General features: G+C 38.7%; 1 protein-coding gene across 1 annotated transcript in view; it reads left to right on the top strand.

Annotated features, from left to right (window-relative positions):
• LOC121726038 (neuropeptides capa receptor-like) overlaps nucleotides 1–23,410 on the top strand; it is an 89,679-nt gene extending 66,269 nt beyond the window's left edge. The window contains exons 4-7 of the mRNA XM_042113253.1: nucleotides 11,912–12,059; nucleotides 16,099–16,226; nucleotides 20,257–20,440; nucleotides 23,101–23,410. Of these exons, the coding sequence (XP_041969187.1) occupies nucleotides 11,912–12,059; nucleotides 16,099–16,226; nucleotides 20,257–20,440; nucleotides 23,101–23,410 (770 nt within the window). The remainder of the gene's footprint in view (nucleotides 1–11,911; nucleotides 12,060–16,098; nucleotides 16,227–20,256; nucleotides 20,441–23,100) is intronic.
• The last annotated feature ends 751 nt before the right edge of the window (nucleotides 23,411–24,161 follow it).

Here is a 24,161-nt window from a genome sequence, read left to right on the forward strand (position 1 = left end):
TTTTTATACTTGAAAATAAGCCCCGAATTGTTTCATTTTCTAAAATTAGATACTACATTATATTTCCGAGAATTCGATCTGAGCAAAAACACGATATCTTAAAATTTTCTCGATAGAAAAAAATCACAAAGATGCATCTAATTTTTACGAATTTTTCATTTATTGCCATAACCGTCCATTGAACTAAGTTAATATTTTAACACATTGTATAATATTCTATCATTGAGAGATCGACCTAGCGGATTTTTAAAATGTTGTATATTAATCGAGTCATTGAGAAAAAACTAATTTGGCGATGAATCCGCGTCGTCCTTTTTCACCTGGCATATGAAAGACGAGCGTGAGTGTGAAGAGAGAAGTACGATGTTTGATTTTTTGGGTTAGTCGCCCTCTTAAGGGTCAATTCAGACCACAACGCGAAGCGTAGACGCATTTCTAAATTTGTATGGATTCAGTTGTGCGAGGCGTCATGCCAGTCTGTAAAGTCAAGAGTACCTAGAGTGTTGCTGTGCCCAGCCGTTGCTTGAATATTGCTACTCCCTAAAATATTATTATATATAACATGCACTTCTACGTAAGTACTTTCACTTTCAAGACCTCAATATTAACTATAACGACAACACGCTAGACCGCCGTTTTATTTTAATATCACACCTGTCGAGGCACGACTATCTATCTAAACAGCTACATTCTATAACTAAGCAACTCGTGTACTCACAGAATTGATATTAATTGTTCCCTTGGCTATATTTAGATCGAGTTTTTATTTTGCGGCACATAATTTGTTGTTAGACTCTTGAGTGATGCCATTTTTTAGAATTTTATTACATCATAATTAGCTGTCGTGATTAATATCTTCAAAGTTAGCCGTCTCCTTGATTAGAAATTTTACTACCCATAATAAAACTTTTTGTCTCGGCCGATGCGAAAGTTTTTAGTGCTCAGACCACGCAATCTCCATAATGTTTTTTGCTGGCTGTAAAAACATGTACTTACTACGACGTGCGAGTTGCGACCCGCCGACAATGTACTCGTATCGGAGTATCCAATAACGGATTACGTATTCATGGAAATGCGCCAATATAACCACGCGCGCCGGCCGCCGCCCCAACCACGAGGCCTTTGCAATGCAACGGTGCTAGAAACTTTAGTTACAACATCCACAACATTCCCGTTCGACGAGTTTAAACTGCCTCTAAGATAGGACGCTTCAAAATACAGTGAAATATTGTTTGCGTAAACCTATAAATATATTATTCGTTAGCTACCTATAACGACATTAAGCCCGACTGGACGATATTAGCCAAACCGCAAGTGAGTCCATGGAAATAGAAATAGAATATAAGGGGTCTTCACTTGCATCAAATGGGGTAGTTCTGATTTATGAAGTGAAAACTTCTTTAGCGGCGTTGAGCACTTTTGTGGGATGGGTAAAAACTGTGAAACACGCGTCAGATTCTCGTGCTGGGCCTCTATCATGAGCTCTTAAATCCATTCACTTTACGTCCTTATACAGTAAGTATAAGGACGTAAAGTGAATGGATTTAAGAGCTCATGATAGAGGTCCTGATCGAAAAACCGTAAGTCGGTTGGAGAGAAGTGTTGTAACATCGAAATCGGTTAATCGAACAATCGATTGTTTTTTTTTTTATTGTCGATATTTTTAATCGATTGTAAGGGTTTCGATTAATAAAAAAAACGATTTTTAGAAAATCGTTTTTCATAAAAAATGGGTTAAAAAAAATATGCCCAACGTTAATAATCAAGTTTTCACTTCTGCCGGCACTCCGGGAGTGCAACCCGTCTTTTTTTTTGTATTGCAACATACGTGGTACATGGTATGAGATGATAATGCCAAATATAATTTTTCCACCTCGAAATGCTCTGAATCATTGTAAAATTTATGAGAAACCATTAAATTTTGGATCAGTTTTCAGTTTTGCCATTTTCTTACCACCTGACCTGGACCTGTTTAATGGTAGAAGTCACCAGAAATTATTTTAAAGTAGACTAAGTTTGCAACAAAATGACAATAGTTGAGTCTCGATGAACTGAATAGTTTCAAAGATACAGCTGTTCAAATATTTGCAAAGGAGACTGGTCACGCCCATACAAAATTTACCCATGCCCGATACGAATCAAACGTATCCCATTGTTTTCGTTATATTATGGGTATCCAAGATATGTAATTTTTATATTCAATATCAGTGGCTAGCATGTTATTTTATTGCTTTCTTTTTTCTTCAGGCGCAGTATGCAAAGTGCAATTTTTATTCAATTTCATAGGCTTACATGTAAATGCACTTATTGGATGTAGAACGCAATCACGATATTATGTTTCTCCAAAAACGTACTATTATGCGGGCTCCACACTCGCGGCGTGAAAGCCCGCGAAGGCCGTGAGTCGCGAGAGAGAGGGTTTCGCGGCTTCGCGTTCCCGCTTCGCGGCTTTCCCCATCCGGTGTCGGTTTTTGGCCCGCGACATTTTGATAAGCACACTATGTCAGAGCAGCAATAGCAATGACTTCAGCGTCCATTTTAATCTAATGCGCGAACGTAAATGCGAAGATTGCGAGTGTAGAGGACCGTATTTACCCGCGGGCCGCGTCGTGTTCATGGCGCGTAGCGCCCGTGAATCGCGGCCGCAATTCGCGCCGCGAGAGTGGAGAGGGCTTTACTGCACTTATATACTTAATGTACAATCCCACTATTGATGGAAAATATACTATTAATGAATATCACTATACATGTTATCATGGAAAGCGAGCATTATTAAGTTGTGCACACGTGATAAGTGTCATTGCTTATTATTATAGCCTAGGATGGGCTAGAAATTTAAGAGCGTATTCCCTCTTAAAAGGCCGGCAACGCACCTGCAGCTCTTCTGGTATTGCAAGTGTCCATGGGCGACGGTAGTTGCTTACCATCAGGTGACCCGTTTGCTCGTTTGCCCCCTTATTTAATCTATCTTATCTTATTTAATTTAAAAAAAATCTCGTTTTCATGTTCATTAGCTAAAGAAAAACTTATGTAGGTATCTATAGGTTTATCTCGCCCTCAGTGTTATAATTATCGCGCGTGATAAAATATAACATGCTGCCGAGACAGGACGTTTCTAATTGTTTGAAACTCGATGGGCCTAGGTAAACAAAATAATTTTTATTATGGTTTTGTGTTTTTCTTTAGGCATGGTATAAAAATAATATATTTCTAAGTGTTCGCCGATGATATTAAATATAATTAGATGCAAATAAAGATTCATAATCTTCGTATTAGCACTTTTCTTACTGCGCCTGAAGAAAAAAAGAAAGCAATAAAATAACATATTAGCCACTGATTTTTAATATAAAAATTACATATCTTGGATACCCATAATATAACGAAAAAAAGGGATATGTCTCTTTTGAGTCGGGCCTGGGTCACAAATGACCCGCGCGTCGCCTTTCCAAAAAATTTTTTTTTTTGAGTTTTTACAAGTCCTCGTCAATGTGGTCAATAATTGATCTGTTTGACGGCATAAGTTCATATACGTTATTAAAGAAGATAATTTTTTCAACAAAATGAGACCAATTTGGTATATTAAAATCTGATAGTTCTGAGGTGAGAAAATAAAATGAAATACGACTTATGAAATAAGTACATAAGCATTATAATATTTTATAAAATTAAATAAATAATAATCTTTACTAATCTATACTAATTATATTATAAAGCTGAAGAGTTTGTTTGTTTGATTGATTGTTTGTTTGTTGGAACGCGCATTAGCTTAGATTTTTCAAATTCGCCCAGTAGTTCGCAGAGATTACTCAGGAACTACTGGTCCGATTGGAAAAATTCTTTCAGTGTTAGATAGCCCATTTATCGAGGAAGGCTGCAAGCTATAATAATATCACGCTGTGACTTTTAAGAGCGAAGGAACAGAGGAAGATGTGGAAAAAAAGCGGGGAAAATTATTCATCTTTGAGAGCTTCCGTTGCGTGCGCTGCAAAAACGGTCCAAGATACCCAAAAATATATATACTCGTATAAAAGAATTATGCCTCTTTAATGATCTAAAAAATGTCCGTGATAATACGTGTCAATCTTTTAAAATTAACTCACAATAATCCTTTTTATATGGTCCAAGAATCTTTTGTCGAAATGAATTTTTATTTTTGTATTTTATTAAATAAGGGGGCAAACGAGCAAACGGGTCACCTGATGGTAAGCAACTACCATCGCCCATGGACACTCGCAACATCAGAAGAGCTGCAGGTGCGTTGCCGGCCTTTTAAGAGGGAATACGCTCTTTTCTTGAAGGTTTCAGGTCGTATCGGTCTGGAAATACTGCTGGTGACAGTTTATTCCAGAGTCTTACAGTGCGCGGCAGAAAGATACGCAAAAAACGCACTGTGGAAGACTGCCACTCATCAAGGTGATGAGGATGGTATGTTTTTCGCGTGGGACGATAGCGAAAAGTTGCAGGTGGTATGATCCCGAACAATTCCTCAGAGCACTCCCCGTGATACAACCGATGGAGGATGCAGAGTGAAGCTACATCTCGGCGTAATTTCAGGGGGTCCAAGCTGCTTGAAACACTATGGCAGTCAACAATTGCAACAAATGACGACCTCTGTGGCTCAGTGGAGAGCGCGTTGGTAGCTTAAGCCGGGGGTCGCGGGTTCGAATCCCGCCGACGGAACAAAAAAAGTTTTCAATGTTCCCGGGTCTGGATGTGTATTAAATATGTGTATGATATAATAAAAATCTTAAATATATGTATAGTATAAAAGTATTAAATATATTTCCGTTGTCTGGTACCTGTAACACAAGTCCTTTAGGTACTTAGCACGGGGCCAGACTGACGTGGTGTGAAGCGTCCATAGATATTATTATTATTATTATTATTATAAATGCATTAATGAAATAGTCCAGACGAAGCCGTGGATAACAGCTATAATTTATAAATTATAATAGCTCCCACACCGGGTTCGTTGACGGTGGCCGGTTTCATTGAAACCAGGCCAACTACGCAGGAGTAATTTTATAGTGCCTAAGTGTGTGCGCAGTACACAAGAGCACTCTCTATTCCTTTACTCTCATAACCCAGTGAGACGGACGATCGACACGACTGCGAGAGATCAGGCGCAGGACCGACTTTTTACATGCCCATCCGACGCCTGGATCATATTTTGTCTGACGATCAAGTGATCAGCCTGCATTGTCCTAACCAAACTTGGAAATAACATGTTTCCAACGCGGGAATCGAGCCCATGACCTCCGAGTCAAGAGCCGTGCTCTATAATTTATAAAGCTGAGGAAGTTGTTCGCCAAAATAAATGTGATGTCCATAATAACTATTCCAAGCGAACGAAGTCGCGGGAACAGCTAGTTAGAGTATTAAAATTTAAAGACTATGTTATATATATTAACTTTGCATGTGGCGGTTGAAGCTGAGGTTGTCACTGGAGTTTTATTATAGTGGACATCTACTCCACAAAGTTGTGTGGCCTCGGAATGTGTCTTTTGGAGAAATTGGTGCCAGGTATATCCAATACTTAGAAAGTCACTACGGCTCCAATATAATCGTGGTTTTCGGCGGGTATCCATATGACGCATCAGAAAACACCAAAAGCTCTAAACGTCTCTGCAGAGTTGGAGCAAAGTCCTCATCTGATGTTATCTTTGACGAGACAACCACTGCTCCAGTTGCTCAGGATAAGTTCCTATTGAATGACAAGAACAAGGTTAGATTCATTAGCCTGCTGAAGGTGCAACTGGAGAGGAACAATATTCTTGCACTACAAGCAGAGGAGAATGCTGACCGGCTAGTAGTGACCACAGCCACTTCCATGTCTTCTACATACGACGTAGTGAATTTTGATTTCTTTTTTTGTAAAATTTGCAAACATTTGAACAATTGTATCTTTGAAACTATTCAGTTTATCGAGACCTAACTATACTCATTTTGTTGCAAATTTAGTATACTTTAAAATAATTCTCAGTGACTTCTACCATTAAACAAGTTCTTGGTGGTAAAAAATGACAAAAACTGAAAACTGATCAAAAACTGAATGGTTTCTCATGAATTTTTCAATGTTCCGGGAGGATTTCGAGGTGGAAAATTTATATTTGTCATTACCACCTCATTACACACAACATATAAAATACTTATGTTGACAACCTCTGTGGCTCAGTGGTGAGCGCGTTTGTAGCTCAAGCCGGGGTCGCAGGTTCGAATCCCGCCGACGGAACAAAAAGTTTTCAATGTTCCCGGGTCTGGATGTGTATTAAATATGTGTATGATATAATAAAAATCTTAAATATATGTAGGTATAGTATAAAAGTATTAAATATATTTCCGTTGTCTGGTACCTGTAACACAAGTCCTTTAGGTACTTAGCACGGGGCCAGACTGACGTGGTGTGAAGCGTCCATAGATATTATTATTATTATATTATTATAGCACAGGTTTATCCTATTTTAAGTATCAGCAGAACATTAAATGTGAACAAGGTACATACAGCCTGAACTTTCTGTATTATGTAAAAATTATAAGGGAACATATGTAATCTGAGCAAATAAATAACTTTTAACTCAAACTCAAACTCAAAAATTTTTATTCAGAATAAATTTTTTCAAATATTCTCTGAACGTCGGGGCTACACAGATGCCTACCACCGGTTCGGGAACTAGCCCGGCGAGAAGAACCGGCGTAAGAAACTCGCACGGGGCCATCTTTTTCTAAAAAGATGGAAAATTACAAAAAATATATTATAAAATAACTGTGTCATTATGACTAAATAAAATACAACGAATGTACAATTATTATACATATTATAATGAAACAGCTCTGCAGGGGGCGACCTTATTCCCATGGTGTACAATCATTCATGAAATCAGTAACTTTATAGTACGCTTTGGTACACAAACGTTCTTTAACAACTTTTTGAAATCTATTAATTGAGAGATTTTGAACGCTTTCTGGGATCTTATTATATATTAAAGGCGTATACATTGACCTTTAAAAGAATTTTTGACTTTAGTAAGTCTAGTCACTGGAATTTCAAGCTTATGTTTATTACGAGTATTTCTCCCATGGGTATCACATTTTTTCGTGAATTGATATATATTCTTTTTAACATATAATACATTTGATAGGACATATTGAGAAGCAACAGTTAAGATTCCAGTTTCCTTAAATTTTTCTCTAAGTGAAGTATTACGGGCCAACTTGTAGATTGCCCGCACAGCTCGCTTCTGCAGCACAAAAATTGTATTTATATCTGCAGCATTGCCCCACAGCAAAATGCCGTAGGACATAATACTATGAAAGTAACTAAAATACACTAGACGTGCTGTTGTTTCATCTGAAAATTGTCTAATCTTACTTACTGCATATGCTGCTGAACTGAGTTTGTCGGCCAACCCAGCAATATGAGGGCCCCACTGAAGCTTGGAGTCTAGTGTAATACCTAAAAACCTAACCTGTAATACCTAAATACCTAACATCACTTTACTTTATAAAAAAATCAGAACTACCCCATTTGATGCAAACCAAAATGTACCAATTCCATGAACTAAAAACCCCGCCGCGGCAATCGGAGCTAAAGTATAAATAACATCCGTATAACTTCGTTTGGGGAGTAATCGAATCAACCTTTCGAAATGATCGCACGTGGACATTTTATTGCCGAACAATTTCCCCCCGAGCCTCGCGAGGCTCGAGCGGATAAATCGATGATTGCCTTTTGAGTTACATTTACAAATCATTTATCACTTCCCAAAAATTTGACAGACCTTAATTGCGTGAGTCAAATCCAAATTTCAGAAATGCATCTACGCGTCGCGCTGCGGTCTGACTCAACCCTAACGCCGAGCGCGGAGCGAACCACACAATACCAAATTAATATACGTCAGCCATTGTAACAAATTGAAAAAATAAGAAAACCCTCGCTCCGCCGGCGCGAAAATAATATTTTTTTATACGAAATGTTATATTTTTGTAATTTTAAGCGGATTTATTATGTTTGAAAACGTTGTTATGAGTCGTCACTCGTAGTAGCGCTATTAACGTCGACGCCGATCATATTTCAATAGGAAAACATTCCATTCAATTTATACAAACTTCGATCGGTATCGAAATTCGGATTAGTGTTGTTTGCGAGTTCCCGCCACTCCGAACGAATCACTCTGACTTTAATTAATGGTAATGAAGTACAAAACAAATGAATACTCGGGGTAGTTCAACTTTCGACTTTACCCCGGGGGCCCCGGGGCAGGAGAGCTCAAGGGGCAGGCTTCAAGTTGACAATCTAATCTAATCTGTCGACACTGGCCGACACCTACAGGGCTGCGAGAGCTGACCGGACGATGCCTACCTATAACTCCTGTATCCTGAATAAAATATACTGATTTGAGTGCAATTGAGTGCCTTTATTTATCTACGACGGGATCCGGTCTGGTTGGCTGTATAAATAGAAAGGCTAAGTGATTAACGTCACCGTGACGGTCAATGTCACGGGTGATAAGAAACTACTTTACACGTAAATGACAAAGATACATATTTCAACCTCAGCTTCGAATCGGGCCAGTCATAAAGGTGCTCCCTCACCGGGAGCATTCGCGTGTAATGTATCGGTCTATGGTCTACCAGAATCTGATGGCAAAAAATGAGAAAAGAAATTGACTCTAGCAATACCGGGGTAGTTGGAAATTGGAATAAAACATTTTGATCCTTTTTTTTTCCTTATAACGGCTGATTCTGTGTGTGAAACATGCAAATATAAAAATTTATCCAATGATCAAAATAATTTTTTGAAAATCTGTCATCAAAATTTGCCATCAGATCCTGGTAGACCTCAGGGTTGTTGCGAATATCCGCATCCGCATCCGCAAATTACTACGACGTACTGTTATTATATTTGGTGGTTTTATACGAGTGCACATTTTAAAAACAATGCCACGTCCTAAAAGATCTAATCTTTCCCAGCGAAGCCGTAATGCAATTAGGCAACGGAATATCGCGAGTCAATTATCTGATGGAGAACGAGAAATTGCACGAGAACAGCGCCGCGTTAGTATGTAGCAAAGAAGGGCCTTAATTCGTGCTTCTTAAACACAAGAGCAAAGAGAGGCAGCCCGTGAAACGGCTAGGTTAGAAACGAGAAATCGTCAAGCTTATCGTACAGATGAACACAGGAATAATCTTCAAAGTGCAAGAAGAAATGGTTAAAGTATTGATTTGAATCGAGCAGCGTTTCTGTATGATTGCACCATCGACTACAGCTTGTATCGTTTAGTTTGCATTGGTCCAATGGACGTTGTTTGCCAGCATTGTGGAGCATTGAAGTTTGCTGGTGAAACGCCTGGTTTGTGCTGCCTTAGTGATAAAGTGAAATTGCCATTATTGGTCCCGCCACCAGAGCCATTGTGCTCCCTGCTTTATGGCGAAACACTAGAATCACGACATTTTCCTTCGGTTTTCCTTCCTGGCGCTATAACTCCAGAACGCACGAACTGAGTTGGAAAGGTCTCGGGCTCCGTGAGGTCTATAAAAAAAAATCTGAAAAACCCTCAAGAGAAAGGAGGAAAATAGGGAAAATAATTTTATGGCAAAACAACGTTTGCCGGGACAGCTAGTATTGATATATAAAAAAACGAACAACAATTTCCTCTGTGAAAGTGGTAGCTAACAGAGATAAATATGATTTAACATTTCGATTTGGTGGTCCTAAAATATGGATTTTTCTATTCAAAATGCGTATCAAAATGAACCTACTCACGAAAAATTAGCTTGATATTAATCAAAAAATTTGTTCTTGGGAACCTGTATTATTATTTTGTAATACATTAATAAAAATGAAAATAAAACTTTTTCATTTTATAAACTATATTTATGCAGGATCCGCAATATCCGCATCCGCATCCGCGGATGTGAACCTCTAAAAATCCGCATCCGCATTCGAATCCGCGGATGTGAAAAAATCGGGATCTGCATCATCCCTGGTAGACCTATAATATTTATTATAGATTCGACTTTGAGCATTCTTTGGAGCAAGATGACTTCGCTGTCACGTAGCATTTATGTTAAAAGTTGTATCAAGATATTATTACACATTGTATCATTATAGGTGCGCATTGTAATACTCGGTTCTCCTCCTTCACTGATGTAATGCTCGACTCTGTAACGTTACATTATAAGCGAATGCTCCCGGTGAGGAAGCACCTTTATACAAATAAAATTATATTAAAACATAATATTAAGATGGCGACTAATCCAAAATTGTCGATTTTATAAATCATTTTTGTACTTGATAATAAGCCCCGAATTGTTTAATTTTCTAAACATAGATACTACATTATATTTCCGAGAATTCGATCTGAGCGAAAACACGATATCGTAAAATTTTCTCGATAGAAAAAAATCACAAAAATGCATCTAACCACACACATAAACAAAAAATACTAAAAACAAAATAAAATAAATATTTAACGTACAAAAAATCTGATTTTTTGCTTGATATCAATAATTGCTATAGCTATAGGCACTTGAAATTTTTACAAAATCCTTGATTTTATTTGTACTTTAATAATGGATAGTAAAATTAATATTTAGGGGGGCTCCCATACAAAAATTACAATTTTTGGGCTATTTTTATCTCTATAACGGTACGGAACCCTTCGTACGCGAGTCTGACTCACACTTAGCTGATTATTTCGAACTTACTTGTTTCTGTTATTCAAAGTAATCACTCGTGCAATCAATGCACCTTTGCCAACGCAGTGGCAGTGTATGGATTTCTTGAAAATATCAGCTGGACGGCAGACTACACAAAATCTTTAACATTCCCGAACACGTGATTTTACTAGTATATCGAGATGACATTTTAGCTGGGTTTTTTATCAGCACCAGCATCAGAGACGATTTTAGTGATACCATGGCGGGTAACTCCGCTGTTAGTTGACGGATTTGCAAAATTCTTTTGTTATTGTATAAGATGTAGTCCGAATTTCGTAACATGTTAACAAAAGTGGTGATCTGATGGTGCAATTCATGAGAAATCGAGGGGAGCTAAAAAGAGGAAACTAGCTGACCCGGAAAACATTGTTTTGCCAATTATTATTTTTTATAGTATCAATATAAAAAGTAAATAAAAACCTATTGTCAGGCCTAACGAATGTACATAGCATTATAATCGGTTGAACCGTTTTTCTATACATATTTGACTAGATGATCCGGCAAACGTCAGTTTGCCACATAAATTATTTCTAGTATCAATAATATATATTTCACAAAAAGCAGATAAAAAATGTTCCTCAAGCCTAACGAATGTATGTATGTAAAATTTCATTGAATTGGTTGAGCAGTTCGCTTACAAACATTGTGGCAGAGAATTTTGTATATTTTAATCTGACAAATGTTAATATATTTTACGCAAAACTAACCAAATTCGGACGTGGACGAGGACGTGGCTAGTAGATTATATTAAATAAAGTTATAATATTTTTGTAACAACTACAGCAGAATCGATCTAGTAGTGTCAGAGCCTCTTCGATTTCGATAAATAAACATATTTATCATAAAGTATTACTAGTGTTTATGGCAAAAAGTATTAATTTGATTCTCAAAGTACAGATAGAAAATGTGACTCGAACTTCTCAAAATTTTATCTGATATATTGAGTTATACTACGTTCGTACAAAAAGTGATTACGAGAATAATTACACAAAATAGCCGCGGTGACATTTTGAATACGTTGGGCGAGTGCGGGGGGTATGAAGTGCGCGGGTGAAAACCGATTTTTTTCTGTCATAGCTCGCCCCCTTAACTGTCAAAGTAATGCGGCGAATTCGTTGTCATTGCGACATTATGTTTTGCGTGACGTCAGGTCACTACAACAGAGTATATACAGACCAATCCTTCCCGGCAGGATCGGGCAACATCTCGCTGGAGTCAGCGTTCTGCGCCATGCTGGAACTGCCGTCGTGGCACATCTGCGAGCTGAGCAGTTTCTTCTTCTTCCTGCTGCCCGGCGTCGTCATCCTCTGCCTGTACGTGCAGATGGGCTTGCGCATCAGGTATGTCATGGGGTACGTATCGACCGGTATTTAAAGCTTGTGCCTCATGTGTGCTATCGATTACCGTGGGTTCTAATTAATACTGAAGCTTGACTTTTGGGCCCCATCAACAATGCCCGGACGCAAATATCTATACTGGATATTGATTGGCACGTTCGCTGAAAATAACCTGGTATTCGAAACAAAGGGATCCGCCGCCGCCACCCGCGCCGGCCAGTAATACCATTGTAGGGCCGCGCCACCGCAAACACGGCGACGACTATGGACCGAAATTCCGTTACAATAATATCTATTACCTGTACTCGTTTCGGATCCCAGTTAAAATAAAACTGAAACAAAGAAAAACACGATACACATTTTTATTTAAATCAAATAGGTATTTAATAAAAATACAAGTTAAATATACTAAGTAAATGAGATAAATATACTCTTTATTAAACTCTCAATACACAATCTAAATAATTTTCATTGCGTATTATATTTATTTTGTCTCGTTTCCACAGAATTACGTTGAAATAATAATCTTCGATCAGCATATTGCACGGCGTAGATACCGAGTAGCTTCAATAGAACAAAGATTTATTAGCGCCTAGAGGTTAGAAAATTCGATGACCTCGGGTCAATGCACGAGCCTGCCGCTAGTTAAACTTAACCTTTTAAATATAAAATTGAGTCAATACCGGCGTTTTATTGGACACTTAATAAAACATTACAGAACGGCCGCAAGTTAATTACGTTTGTTTAGAAATTCATAATGACAGAGGATTCCTCTGTTATTATGAACTTCGGTGAAATGCTCGTTCTTACATACTTAATTGTTTAATATAGCTTGTGTTTTTATAAGTCTTCTGTATTTACTATGTATAGAAGAAAATGTTTCTCGTTAAGGAAAAATCAAGTCGCATTGGGATGTTCGGTGTCGGGAGAACCTCTTAACGTGTGACCGTGTTGGCATACTTGTACTATTATCTATTCTGTGGTGTTGGGTTGATTAAGCCGCAACGCGACGCGTAGATGCATATTTTCTAAATTTGTATGGATTTGACAGATTTCAATTGCGTCAGACGTCTTGCGAATCTGTCAAATCCATACTAATTTAGAAATGCATCTACGCGTCGCGTTGCGGTTTGAATTGAAATGTCTTGCGAATCTGTCAAATCCATACAAATTTACGCCACGCCGCGCCTCATCTCGCCTCGTCGCGTTGCGGTCTGAATTGCCCCTACATGGGGTTGCCCCTACGTGCATATAAAGGGGTTTATTTTAATCCTAAAGAATTATTATTACATCTACTTAGTTCTCCTGCTATTTATTTCAATGAGCATTGTTTTAACACTGTTTTTCCTGTAATCCAGGATCGACAGCGGTTGCCACCCACGCAAAACTTATTGATATGATCTCGGTGGTACTCCCGAGATATGTTCTAATTACTAATTAAGGAAGAGTACTAAAGGGAATGCACCATGAAAATAAATATAATATAATTACTAAGCTAATGATTTTAAATAATTTATAATATAAAACTTCTTTGGATGGCAATGATGGCATCCGATAGTATTTGTGGAAAAATGTTCATCCAACTGCAGCTATTAGATATTCAATAATTCTTTTATCGGATGATTACGGAATCAACTAACAAATCACGTACAAAATATATAATATATCTATACTGATATTATAAATGAGTTTGTTTGTTTGAACGTGATAATCTCAGGAACTAAGCTAACACGGGTCCGATTAAGAAAATTATTTCCGATTAGATATCTCATTTATCGAGGAAGGCTATAAGCTATATTTTATCACGCTAATACTAATAGGAGCGAGGAAATAGAGGAAAGTGTGGATCAAACGGGGGAAATTATTTGAAAGGGCATATTTGAACAAGCTATTCTCAGGAACTACTGGTTTGATTTGAAAAATTATATCAGTGTTAGATAGCCCACTTATCGAGGAATGCTATAAGCTATATTTTATTACGATAAAACTAATAGGAGCGAAGAAATAGGGGAAAGTGTGAAAAAAACGGGGGAAATTATTTGAAACGGCTTATTTGAACGCGCTAATCTCAGGAACTACTTGTCCGATTTGAAAAACTCTTTTAGTTTTAGATATCTCGTTTATGGAGGAAGGTTATAAGCTATATTTTATTACGCTAAGACTAATAGAAGTGAAAAATCAGAGAAAAGTGTGGAAAAAACGGGGGAAATTATTTGAAAGGGCTTATTTGAACGCGCTAATCTCAGGAACTACTAATCCAATTTGAAAAATTCTTTCAGTGTTAGGTAGCCTACTTATCGAGGAAGGCTGTTAGTTATATTTTATTACGCTAAGACCAATAGGAGCGAAGAAATAAGGAAAATGTTAAAATACGGAGGAAATTATTTAAAATTGCTTATTATCTTAAGAAACTACTGGAGCAATTTTTATGTTATTTGGCACACATGAAGAATAGACCATGTGAAAGGAAAATATGTTTCTTTTTTTGCGAAAAAATGTACGGTTTCCGTGACATTCCTAAATAAGGCGGGCGAAGCCGCGCGGAACATCTTGTCTCTGGGACTCAGATCTCAGACTGGCCGTGTAAGCATTGTCTAATAGTATCTAAGATTAAAAAAACTATAATCCATTTTCAATTTGTCAACTTGTTGTCAACAGACTTCAACCATAAATAAAAGAGTATAATTCGTATGTCAAAAATCTGTTACTTTTCCTAGTGTATATGTTGTTTTATTTGTTAAAAAAATGTATGATAAAAGCATAATTTCAAAATAATATTAGCTCGATGCACTCCTTCATCGTATAAACTATAACTGTGCAAAATTTCATTCACCTACGTTTCCCCACTTTTCGTCAAAAGGGATACAAAGTTTTTGGCTCACGTATTAATATTATATAGATATATAACACCTCGCTCTTCGAGACTCCGTTAAAATGCTAATGACATATAAAATGATTGGGTTCAGCAAATACGTACACTCAGCAGTTGTGCGGCCGCGGTATAACGCAACATCTTTTGATCCCCATATTCGCAATTACTCGGACATACATACTTTTATAGCTTACATAATAATATTATAGAGGTACAATAAAAGTTTTTAAGTCATTGCATTGCCAACTTATATTGTTACTCTACAATTTGCATGTTACTGTAGTGTTTATAACTTTGAGCTAAAGCTTCTGAAAGCGAAAGGAATCTGAAAGATTTTAGGAAAAGTAATTGAGGCATGGACAATGTACGTTTTGAGACAGCCTAAACGAAAAAAACTAATTTATTTGTGTTACCCAATTTTGTAGTGTTTATTTCCAATCCAAAAATAGTTAATATTAACCACTATAATTTAAATTAAAAAGTAACAGAAAACCGCCGGTAAGTTTGTCCCAATTAAATCAAGTGACCACCACGCATCAGCCACTATTTACCAATAATTAAAATATTTGTTCATTTATTTTCATGTAATTGGTTCAAAGAAAACAAACAGGTATCCCTGTTAATAAATAATAATTAGCATTCTGATAGCATTGTGATGACTATTATTGACTGAACATCATGCAAAATTGAGTTTATTTTTCTACAAAACATGACCGTTCGGGGAACGATCCCTAGCCTTAAATTTGATAATTGGAATACAAATAATGGACGTCAACAAACGCTCGTTTATTAAACAAATTTGGTTTTTTTTTTATGAAATAAGGGCGAAAACGAGCAAACGGGTCACCTGATGGAAAGCAACTTCCGTCGCCCATGGACACTCGCAGTATCAGAAGAGCTGCTGGTGCGTTGCCGGACTTTTAAGAGGGAATAGGGCAATAGGGGAGGGTAGGGAAGGGAATAGGGTAGGGGATTGGGCCTCCGGTAAGCTCACTCACTCGGTGAAACACAGCGCAAGCGCTGTTTCACGCCGGTTTTCTGTAAGAATGTGGTATTTCTCCGGTCGAGCCGGCCATTCGTGCCGAAACATGGCTCTTGCACGTCTAAACGTTTTTAGGAGTTAATAAGTATAAATCCATGTTTGAAGTTTATATTTTGTTTGTTGTGCAGGGCGTCGCAGGCGTCGGTGGTGGGAGGCGGGGGCGGGTACGGGGCGGGGGCGCTGTACGGCGTCAACGGCAGCGTGCACGGCGAGGCGCGCCAGGCGCACTCCCGCAAGAACATCGTCCGCATGCTCGGTGAGATATAGACTCGTCGCTCCCTTAAGATGCGTCGGCGCTTCGGACTTCCGACAACTACGAGGCTTCAGTCCCGCAATGAGCGGGGCGGGAGCGGCGGCGGCGCATTCTGCGGCTGTAAAGATTTATAGTAAGTAGTAGGAGCCGTCTAGAACGCAGCGCGCATTTGAGGTCTGTTTATATAAATCTATATATTGATACGCGTCGCCGCCGCTCCCGCCCCGCTACCCGCTGATTTCGAAACTGAAGCATTAGGGTGAAGCCTAACGAGCGCAATTTTGTGAGTCATGAGTCGTAGAATTTCGGTTGGCGAAAGTTCTGATGCATTCAGTTTCATAGAAAAATTGTACTTCATTCACACGAGCGTAATTTTGCAAGTCATGATTAGTATGAAAAATAATTTACGCGAAGAAATTCTGCAACTCACTCACAAAATGACGCTTCACCTTAAATCAAGGTATTCTGAAATATTACCGCCCAAATATTGGCTAGCACCAAAACGCCAACGCAACAAGCATTGAGCAGTAAAGGAGTGAGCACACTGAGACGGGCCGTGCCGGGGCTCATCGCATAAATCCGCCTCCATACAATTTGTATGGAAGCGGAAATCCGCTGCGCCCCGACACAGTGTGCGATACGCGCATCCGCTTCCATACAAATTGTATGGATGCGGATTTTAGCGATGAGCCCCAGCACGCTGAGCCCCGGCACGGCCCGTCTCAGTGTGCTCACTCCTTAATGTAATATCGCTGGTCGCTCCTACTTCTTACTTCACACACCACCGCTCGTGAGTTTCGCCTATTTCCCCTAGAACACTACTAGGACTGGTTAAGATCATTTTGTAAAATACAATAGTCAATTTGTATATTACAATAGTAGGCAGTAGCTCCACTATCTTTGTAATTAACAAGCCTGATTTTGTAAACTGACTGTAAATAGTGTGATGTTCGTTGTAGCACAGTTGTAGCTAAAAATAATTATGACGTGAATTTGTATGTGAATTTGGTAATCCACACTGTGCTTTTTTTGTTCATCAAGGGCCTGCGTTATAGACTATAGCGCAGTCAACGTTGCACGTGAGACAGGCCCGCGACGCTATGACACTTTTCTTTCCAACGCAGGTGAATTTTGACGCATTCAATTATTGAATATGCCAAACGAAAGTTGAATAAAGAGATGATGACGAAAATTGAAGATGAAATTGCATAGTGTGGACATAGCTAATTAGTCTCCTTCATATCGGATATGTCCGCTCGAAACTCATCGCACAAGTTACACTATTATATTTGACGGCGGCGGCGGCGGCGGCGGCGGCGGCGTCTCACGACTAATTTCCTGTTTACGGAATATTAGAACGGATTTGGTATTGATTTCATTTTAATTTATGTAAGGTTTTGCAAGGTAACCTAATTATGCCTAGCTTGTCATGGAAAGTTAAATACTGCCAAGTCAAATGAAAATCAATTTGCTACCTAACTTATTGTTTAAAACTATTTGTTTAAAAATGTAATTATTTTTTTAACTTGCCCTTAAAGGTTCTATAAAATAGACGATACAAATACTGGCTAAATTTTATCGCAAAAAGTGTAATTTTATTGTAGTCACTAGGGAAAACAAAAGTTAGAATAAATACATTTAACATTCGTAATTTACCATTCAGTTGGGCGCCCGAGCCCGCATGGCCGAGCCGCCGGATATGACGCAGCTACATTAAACTAATCAGAGAAAGACCTCCCGAACTGACCGAACTCTAACAGTTTGAAACTTCCTTCCGCAGCACTTTGTGGCTTTCATGAAACCCTCATAATAAGGCCACTCGGGGCCTATAAGGTTTATTTTTTTTTATTTCTATTAAATTTTGCGTTGTTATACTAAAAACTACATAAAATATATACGTTTCCTATACTAACTATCTTATATATAAAAATGGATTTTCAAATATTCTGTTAGTCGCGCTAAAACTCGAAAACGGCTGAACGGATTGGGCTGATTTTAATCTTAAAATATTCGTAGAAGTTCAGGGAAGGTTTTCAGTGACACGAAGTTCACCGGGTCAGCTAGTAATTAATATTTTGATGATGAATATACTATGGGAAACTACATTTAATTCATTATATTCAACTAATTTAGACGCACTCCGATGATAATACAATTATTTTTGGACTACTTAAGAAAAGAGTCGAAACCAATAATATAATAATAATATCTATGGACGCGACGCGACGTCCAATGTAGATAATAATTATATATTTTTATTACGATGTTTCAAGTCATAAATCGCTTGTGATGTATAAAATACATAATATTAATATTCTCGTAGAGGTTTGCTACGCGCCGTAGAACGCTACTACGCTTCGTAGGGGGTTGCTACGCGCCATAGAGATAATATGCTACGGCTCGTAGCACGTCTATTATTAATGTCGATTAAATCGCCGAGGGGTTAACTGGGAGGTCGTTATCAGTTACAGTTACAGACCGCGACCTCGCAGTTGGATCACCTTAACTTGAGCTGCGCGTAACGAAGCCAACTTTAGATCAGAAAGTGATGTATCGGTTTAAATCACTTCATTGAATTTCAGATAAACGTTTTCACAACTTCGTTTATGCAAAATATAAATTGAAGATGTGAGTTGAAGAACACGATAACTAACATTTTGTAACATACGGACATGTACTCATTCCCTGATAATTCGAACAAACCCTGTAACTTATTTACTTCATCATCTAGCTATTAATTTATCTAGCTACACATAGAACTACAGTTTTTTTTTTAAATTACAAATCATTTATCCGGCCCTGAAGCCTGCAGCTCTTCTGATGTTGCGAGTGTCCATGGGCGACGGTAGTTGCTTTACACCAGGCGACCCGTTTGCTCGTTTGCCCCCCTATTTAATAAAAAAAAAAGAAACGGTTTTTTTACTGTTAGTTGCACTTCCACTCACATATTCAATTACGATATCGTGCATTTTACTCTATTAGTAACATTCTATGTCCTTCCCCGCGGTGGTGTACTTTATAACTGCACCAAATGTAAAGAAATTTGGCCTTATATAGTTCATAATTCATTTTATTCTTCTCTGCTTCGTTTGCGCCGTTGATGGAGTCAATTATGATATCGTTTAGTGCGCATCCATTAACCCGAAACCTTTTTAATTTAAAATGGTATTAAGTAGGCTAGGTAGAGCAATGCGCGTAAATCAGCCCGGGTGTAAACGTGATAGATGGCTGCTATCCGACAGCCTTTTAAGTGACTTGGCATTCACGTGGACTTTTAAATAATCTTATTTATATAGAACTCTCGTGTCACAATGTTAGGCCGCGTACTCCTCCGAAATGGCTTTACTGACTTTAACCAAATTTTAAATACATATTCAGTGGATCTGAGAATCGGCTACTGGGAACTTTTTATATTGATAAGTGCATTTGTTGAATAAATAATAGTAAATTATTACAACTCGAGACTGACGGCGACCATTGTTTGTGTGACGGGATAGCGATGGACTTTGCCATGGTGATATACTTATTTAGTCACTTCAATAAAATAATACGGGCGAAATACTTTATATGGCAAAGAATCGTTTGCCGGGACAGCTAGTAATATATATAAAACTCAAACTGACTAACACAGTGATCTATCAACACACCCCAAAGCCCTGGACGGTATACGGGCTGAAATTTGGCATGCAGATAGATGTTATGACGTGAACATCCGCTAAGAAAGGATTTTGACCAATTCTACTCCCAAGGGATGAATAGGGGATAAAATTTTGTATGAGACTTTGTCAATTTTAAGCCGATCGGGCTGAGACTTTGATACCTAAATAATATTAATACTTCTGAACGCGAGCGAAGCTGCGGGCAAAAGCTAGTCACGATATATTTTCTAATAAAATACATCAAATAACCTCCGATCTTCTACTATAAAAATTAATTTTCAATTTTGTTAGTCTCGCTATAACACGGAGACCGCTGCACCAATTAGACTATTTCAGATTGCTATGCCCGTTATATAATATGGCGTGTGTTCCAGTGGCGGTGGTGGTGGCGTTCTTCGTGTGCTGGGCGCCGTTCCACGTGCAGCGACTGTACTTCATCTACGGCGCGGGCAGCGCGCACTACCACGCCGTCAACGAGGCGCTTTTCCTTATCGCAGGCGCCTTCTACTACGTCTCCGCCACCGTCAACCCCATACTCTACAACATCATGAGCCACAGGTGTGTACCGATAGAGGGCGATAGAAATAATTTTTTCGGTGGTCTACCGGCCTCCGCGGCAGCAAGGCTGGTCGCCAGAGGAAACTGCTGAAGGTGAGTCTCGAACCGTCTAAATATTAACAAACAAACTAATAACAAACGTACAAACTTTCAAACTTTCGCATACCTGCGGTCGGAGCGTTGTGAAATAATTGAAATTAGTGGTAGAACTCCGTTTACACGAACGGAGTTGTAGACTTTGTTTAATGCTCGCAGCCGCCGCCGCCGCCCGCCGCCGCCCGCCGCCGCCCGCCGCCGCCCGCATGGCGATAACCTTTGAGGCTGAATAAAGTATTTTCACGGTAAAGGTACCGTTTCGATCGAAGCGGCATAGCGACTGCGACTGACAAAAATTCAAATAAAATGCCACTACAAAACAGCGGCGGCATGGGTCGCTAGTCGCTAGACCGATGACGGTAAAAAATGAAACGTAGCCTGTGTCAAAGTGTGGCAATTTATTTGAATTCTTGTCGGTCGCGGTCGCTTTTGGCAAAGATCGGAAAATTACCTTTACTGTCGGCAGTGCCCGTTACACTGAATATTACATTACCAGTCGGCTCTCCCGGTTAAAATGTTTATGCGAGCAAACATTTTAACGCACAAAAATGTTAAACATATTCGTACATCGCTCTATCTTCTACATATTACTATTTAAAAGGTTACAGTTTCTAATAAAATAAGTAACATTAAAGGTCAATTTTGTTCGTTAAATATCAATTGGACGCTGTTAAGTATATTTTAAGTGTATCATCCCACTATAAAATTACGTATTGAGTTATCAATGCAGTCATGTTAGTTAGATCATTTTGAACAAGACTGCATTCTCAACAATTTTTTTGTGGGTTAGTACACAAATGCTACAGCGACAAATTCAAAACAGATTATACAAAAGAGCTCCGGTCGTGGTGGCCAGAATTTAATTTGTTTCAAAAAAGGTAATTTTATTATAAAATATTTTCAATGCAAAAATACGAGGACGAGAGCGGGTGTCGGGTGCGATGGAGTGGAGAAGTCTTCTGGTTTTTATTATGACGACTTGAGTTCAGGCTTGGGCTGCTTGTGAGGGGGTGAATAGCGGGGAACGGGGACAGCAGATGCGGGGCGCTTGTAAGGGTTCCGCAGAATATTAGCATTAAGTCATGAATTGTACAGTCCTAGACATTAAACACTAACTAGCTGACTCGACATTTTTCTGTTGTAACTATTTGATTTTACTTTATGGGTCCGTAATGACGAACTTATAATACAGTAACCGAGACGAGTCACAAAACCGTATAATTAATATGACAATTTGTTTGTGTTACTTATGTTGTGGTTTGAACTATAGCTCCTAACATCGAAGTAGAGAAACACCAAATAAAAACGTATTCATTACACTAACCATAATAGTTTAAAGTAGGATAAAATCATAATTTTTTCATAAAGCCTTTGCAACTTTTCTTTTACAAGTGCTAAATTTGCTGTACCAGCTTTTCTTTTGATCTGCTATCGCGAGCACCCATTGTGTACTAAGCATTATTATGGCGGACCTTTGTCGAGACCTAAGACTTATAAAATCATTTTTGTACCAAAAAAATATCTAAAGTCTTATAATTTATGGAAATTTATACACGGCGAGAGGAAACGAGCGAGACTTTGTACAGCAATGTACATAATATCGAAAATTAGATATTGAAAATTGTTATTCGGCCTGGGCGGGTAGTCGCCACGGCTTCGGCCTTTGCTCACAGATCAGCTCAAGGCAATAGGTGTTTTATTTTTTTATGTAAAGGTTGGCTAATACAACCGAAACTGCCCAAATAATTTACATCATCGACTCTCCCACATAAGTTTAGTACTCTGATTCACAAGTGCCATTTTCCTCAAAGCCTGATCTTTTTTCTAAATTTTGATTAAGTATATTAAAATAGTTTTTGAAATATTTAAAAAAATCATACCCCTCTTTTTTACTTTATTGTTTATAACTTTTGCATTTTTTTCAGCCCCTCTTGGAATTTTGATAGAATGTTCTAGATGATATTCCGAATCGAATGAGCCCAAAATCATAATTTTCGGTGTAGGTTCCAACCTGATCTGGTTTTGAGGAAAATGTCACTTGTGAACAAGACTCACTGAAAATCGCGTGGCGCTTGCTAATTAGTAATTATGAACTCGTACCGACAAAATGAATATACATAAAATTCAAGTTAAGTAAACTTAAATTTTAGAACACAACGCAAAGGTACTCTTTGCGTTGGTTAAATAAGAGATTTTCAGCGGGAGAATTGTTCGAGGGAAGGAGTTTATAAAAAAATCTTTTTTATTTACTATACAATTATTTATTTTATCTAACTAGGAATGTAGGTGGAATGTCTCAAGAGTCTTATGGTTTTTTAGTGCAAAAACGAGCAATTTTATCCGCAGATGGATTAGATCGCAATTCGCAACCGCTCGTAAACTGCATTTTACAGAGCACACCCATAAGGCAAGGTTTGGCTCTTGCGGAAGACCGGCCCTGAATATGCCTCTGGGTGTACCAGCACATGCCGAGCGTGAGCCAATTTGCAGCTGCTGTTTGGAATCAGCTTACTATATCATATTATGTAAACCTGTAAAGTAAAGTTTATTATTATTATACGCAGGTACCGACTGGCGTTCAAGGAGACGCTGTGCTGCCAGCGCGCGACGCCGCGCCGGGGCAAATACAGCGAGCAGTCCAGCGTGCGCGAGACCGTCGTCAACCACACGTCGGACGGCGGCGGGCACGTGCGCGTGCGCGTGCGCTACACCCCGCCCAGCGCGCGCGCGCCCTCCCCGCAAACCCCGCACACTCCGCGCACCCCGCGCTCCCCGCACACACCGCGCCCGCCCCGCGCGCCCTACACGCCGCACGACCCCCGCCGCAACAACAACGACCTCACCGTCAACAAGTACGTGTTCGATATCAAGTAGGTGACTTAAGTCGCTCGAGTTCATTGTCAAGCGAAGATTGCCGCGCATTCTCCCCATTCTCCATATTTCTGGGAGTATTTTTGGGTCTAAAGGAGAAGTGAAGAAGACGAGGTGTGTTTTTGTAAATATTAGATGTAAGTATATAACTTAGTTATTTTAAACAAATTTTGGATGTTATCCCTGACCAAATCTGATGTTTCCCCTTGTTCTCGCGCATTGTTAGTCTATAGTAGCCTGGGCAGAATGTATCCCACAACAAATCCGATTCCTAAGTGATACGCATTAGATTTAAGTTTTAATTTTCGCACATAAATGGTGGTTTCTAGACAGAAGATCTATTCTTATTCTATCATAATTGTATGTAGATGTATAATTTGGAAACAAGTCTTATTGTATATTATATTTAATTTTCGTATCCTAATGTTATAAATATTAAATATCCTCATTCCTCGTACGGCGTACATAAATAATGACTGCCGCAAGGTATTGGTATAAGTATAATGATAGCTATGTTTGTATATCATGTGTACCGAGTACCGACAAGTTAATTATTTGCAAATATTGATTTCACTAATTTAGAAGTCGACTCGCATCGCAAAACATAGTAAGTAGGTTTAATTTTCACCGCCGCGAAATGGAACCGAGCCTCATTGGAGCCAATTGGCTCCGGAATTCCGAGCTCGAGAATTCCGCGGAAGACGCGCGTCCAATTTTTTGGCTCGTATTTAATTTGTATGTTATACTGTTGACA

This window comes from Aricia agestis, chromosome 4, assembly GCF_905147365.1.
Source record: "Aricia agestis chromosome 4, ilAriAges1.1, whole genome shotgun sequence".
Taxonomy (NCBI): Eukaryota; Metazoa; Arthropoda; class Insecta; order Lepidoptera; family Lycaenidae; genus Aricia; species Aricia agestis.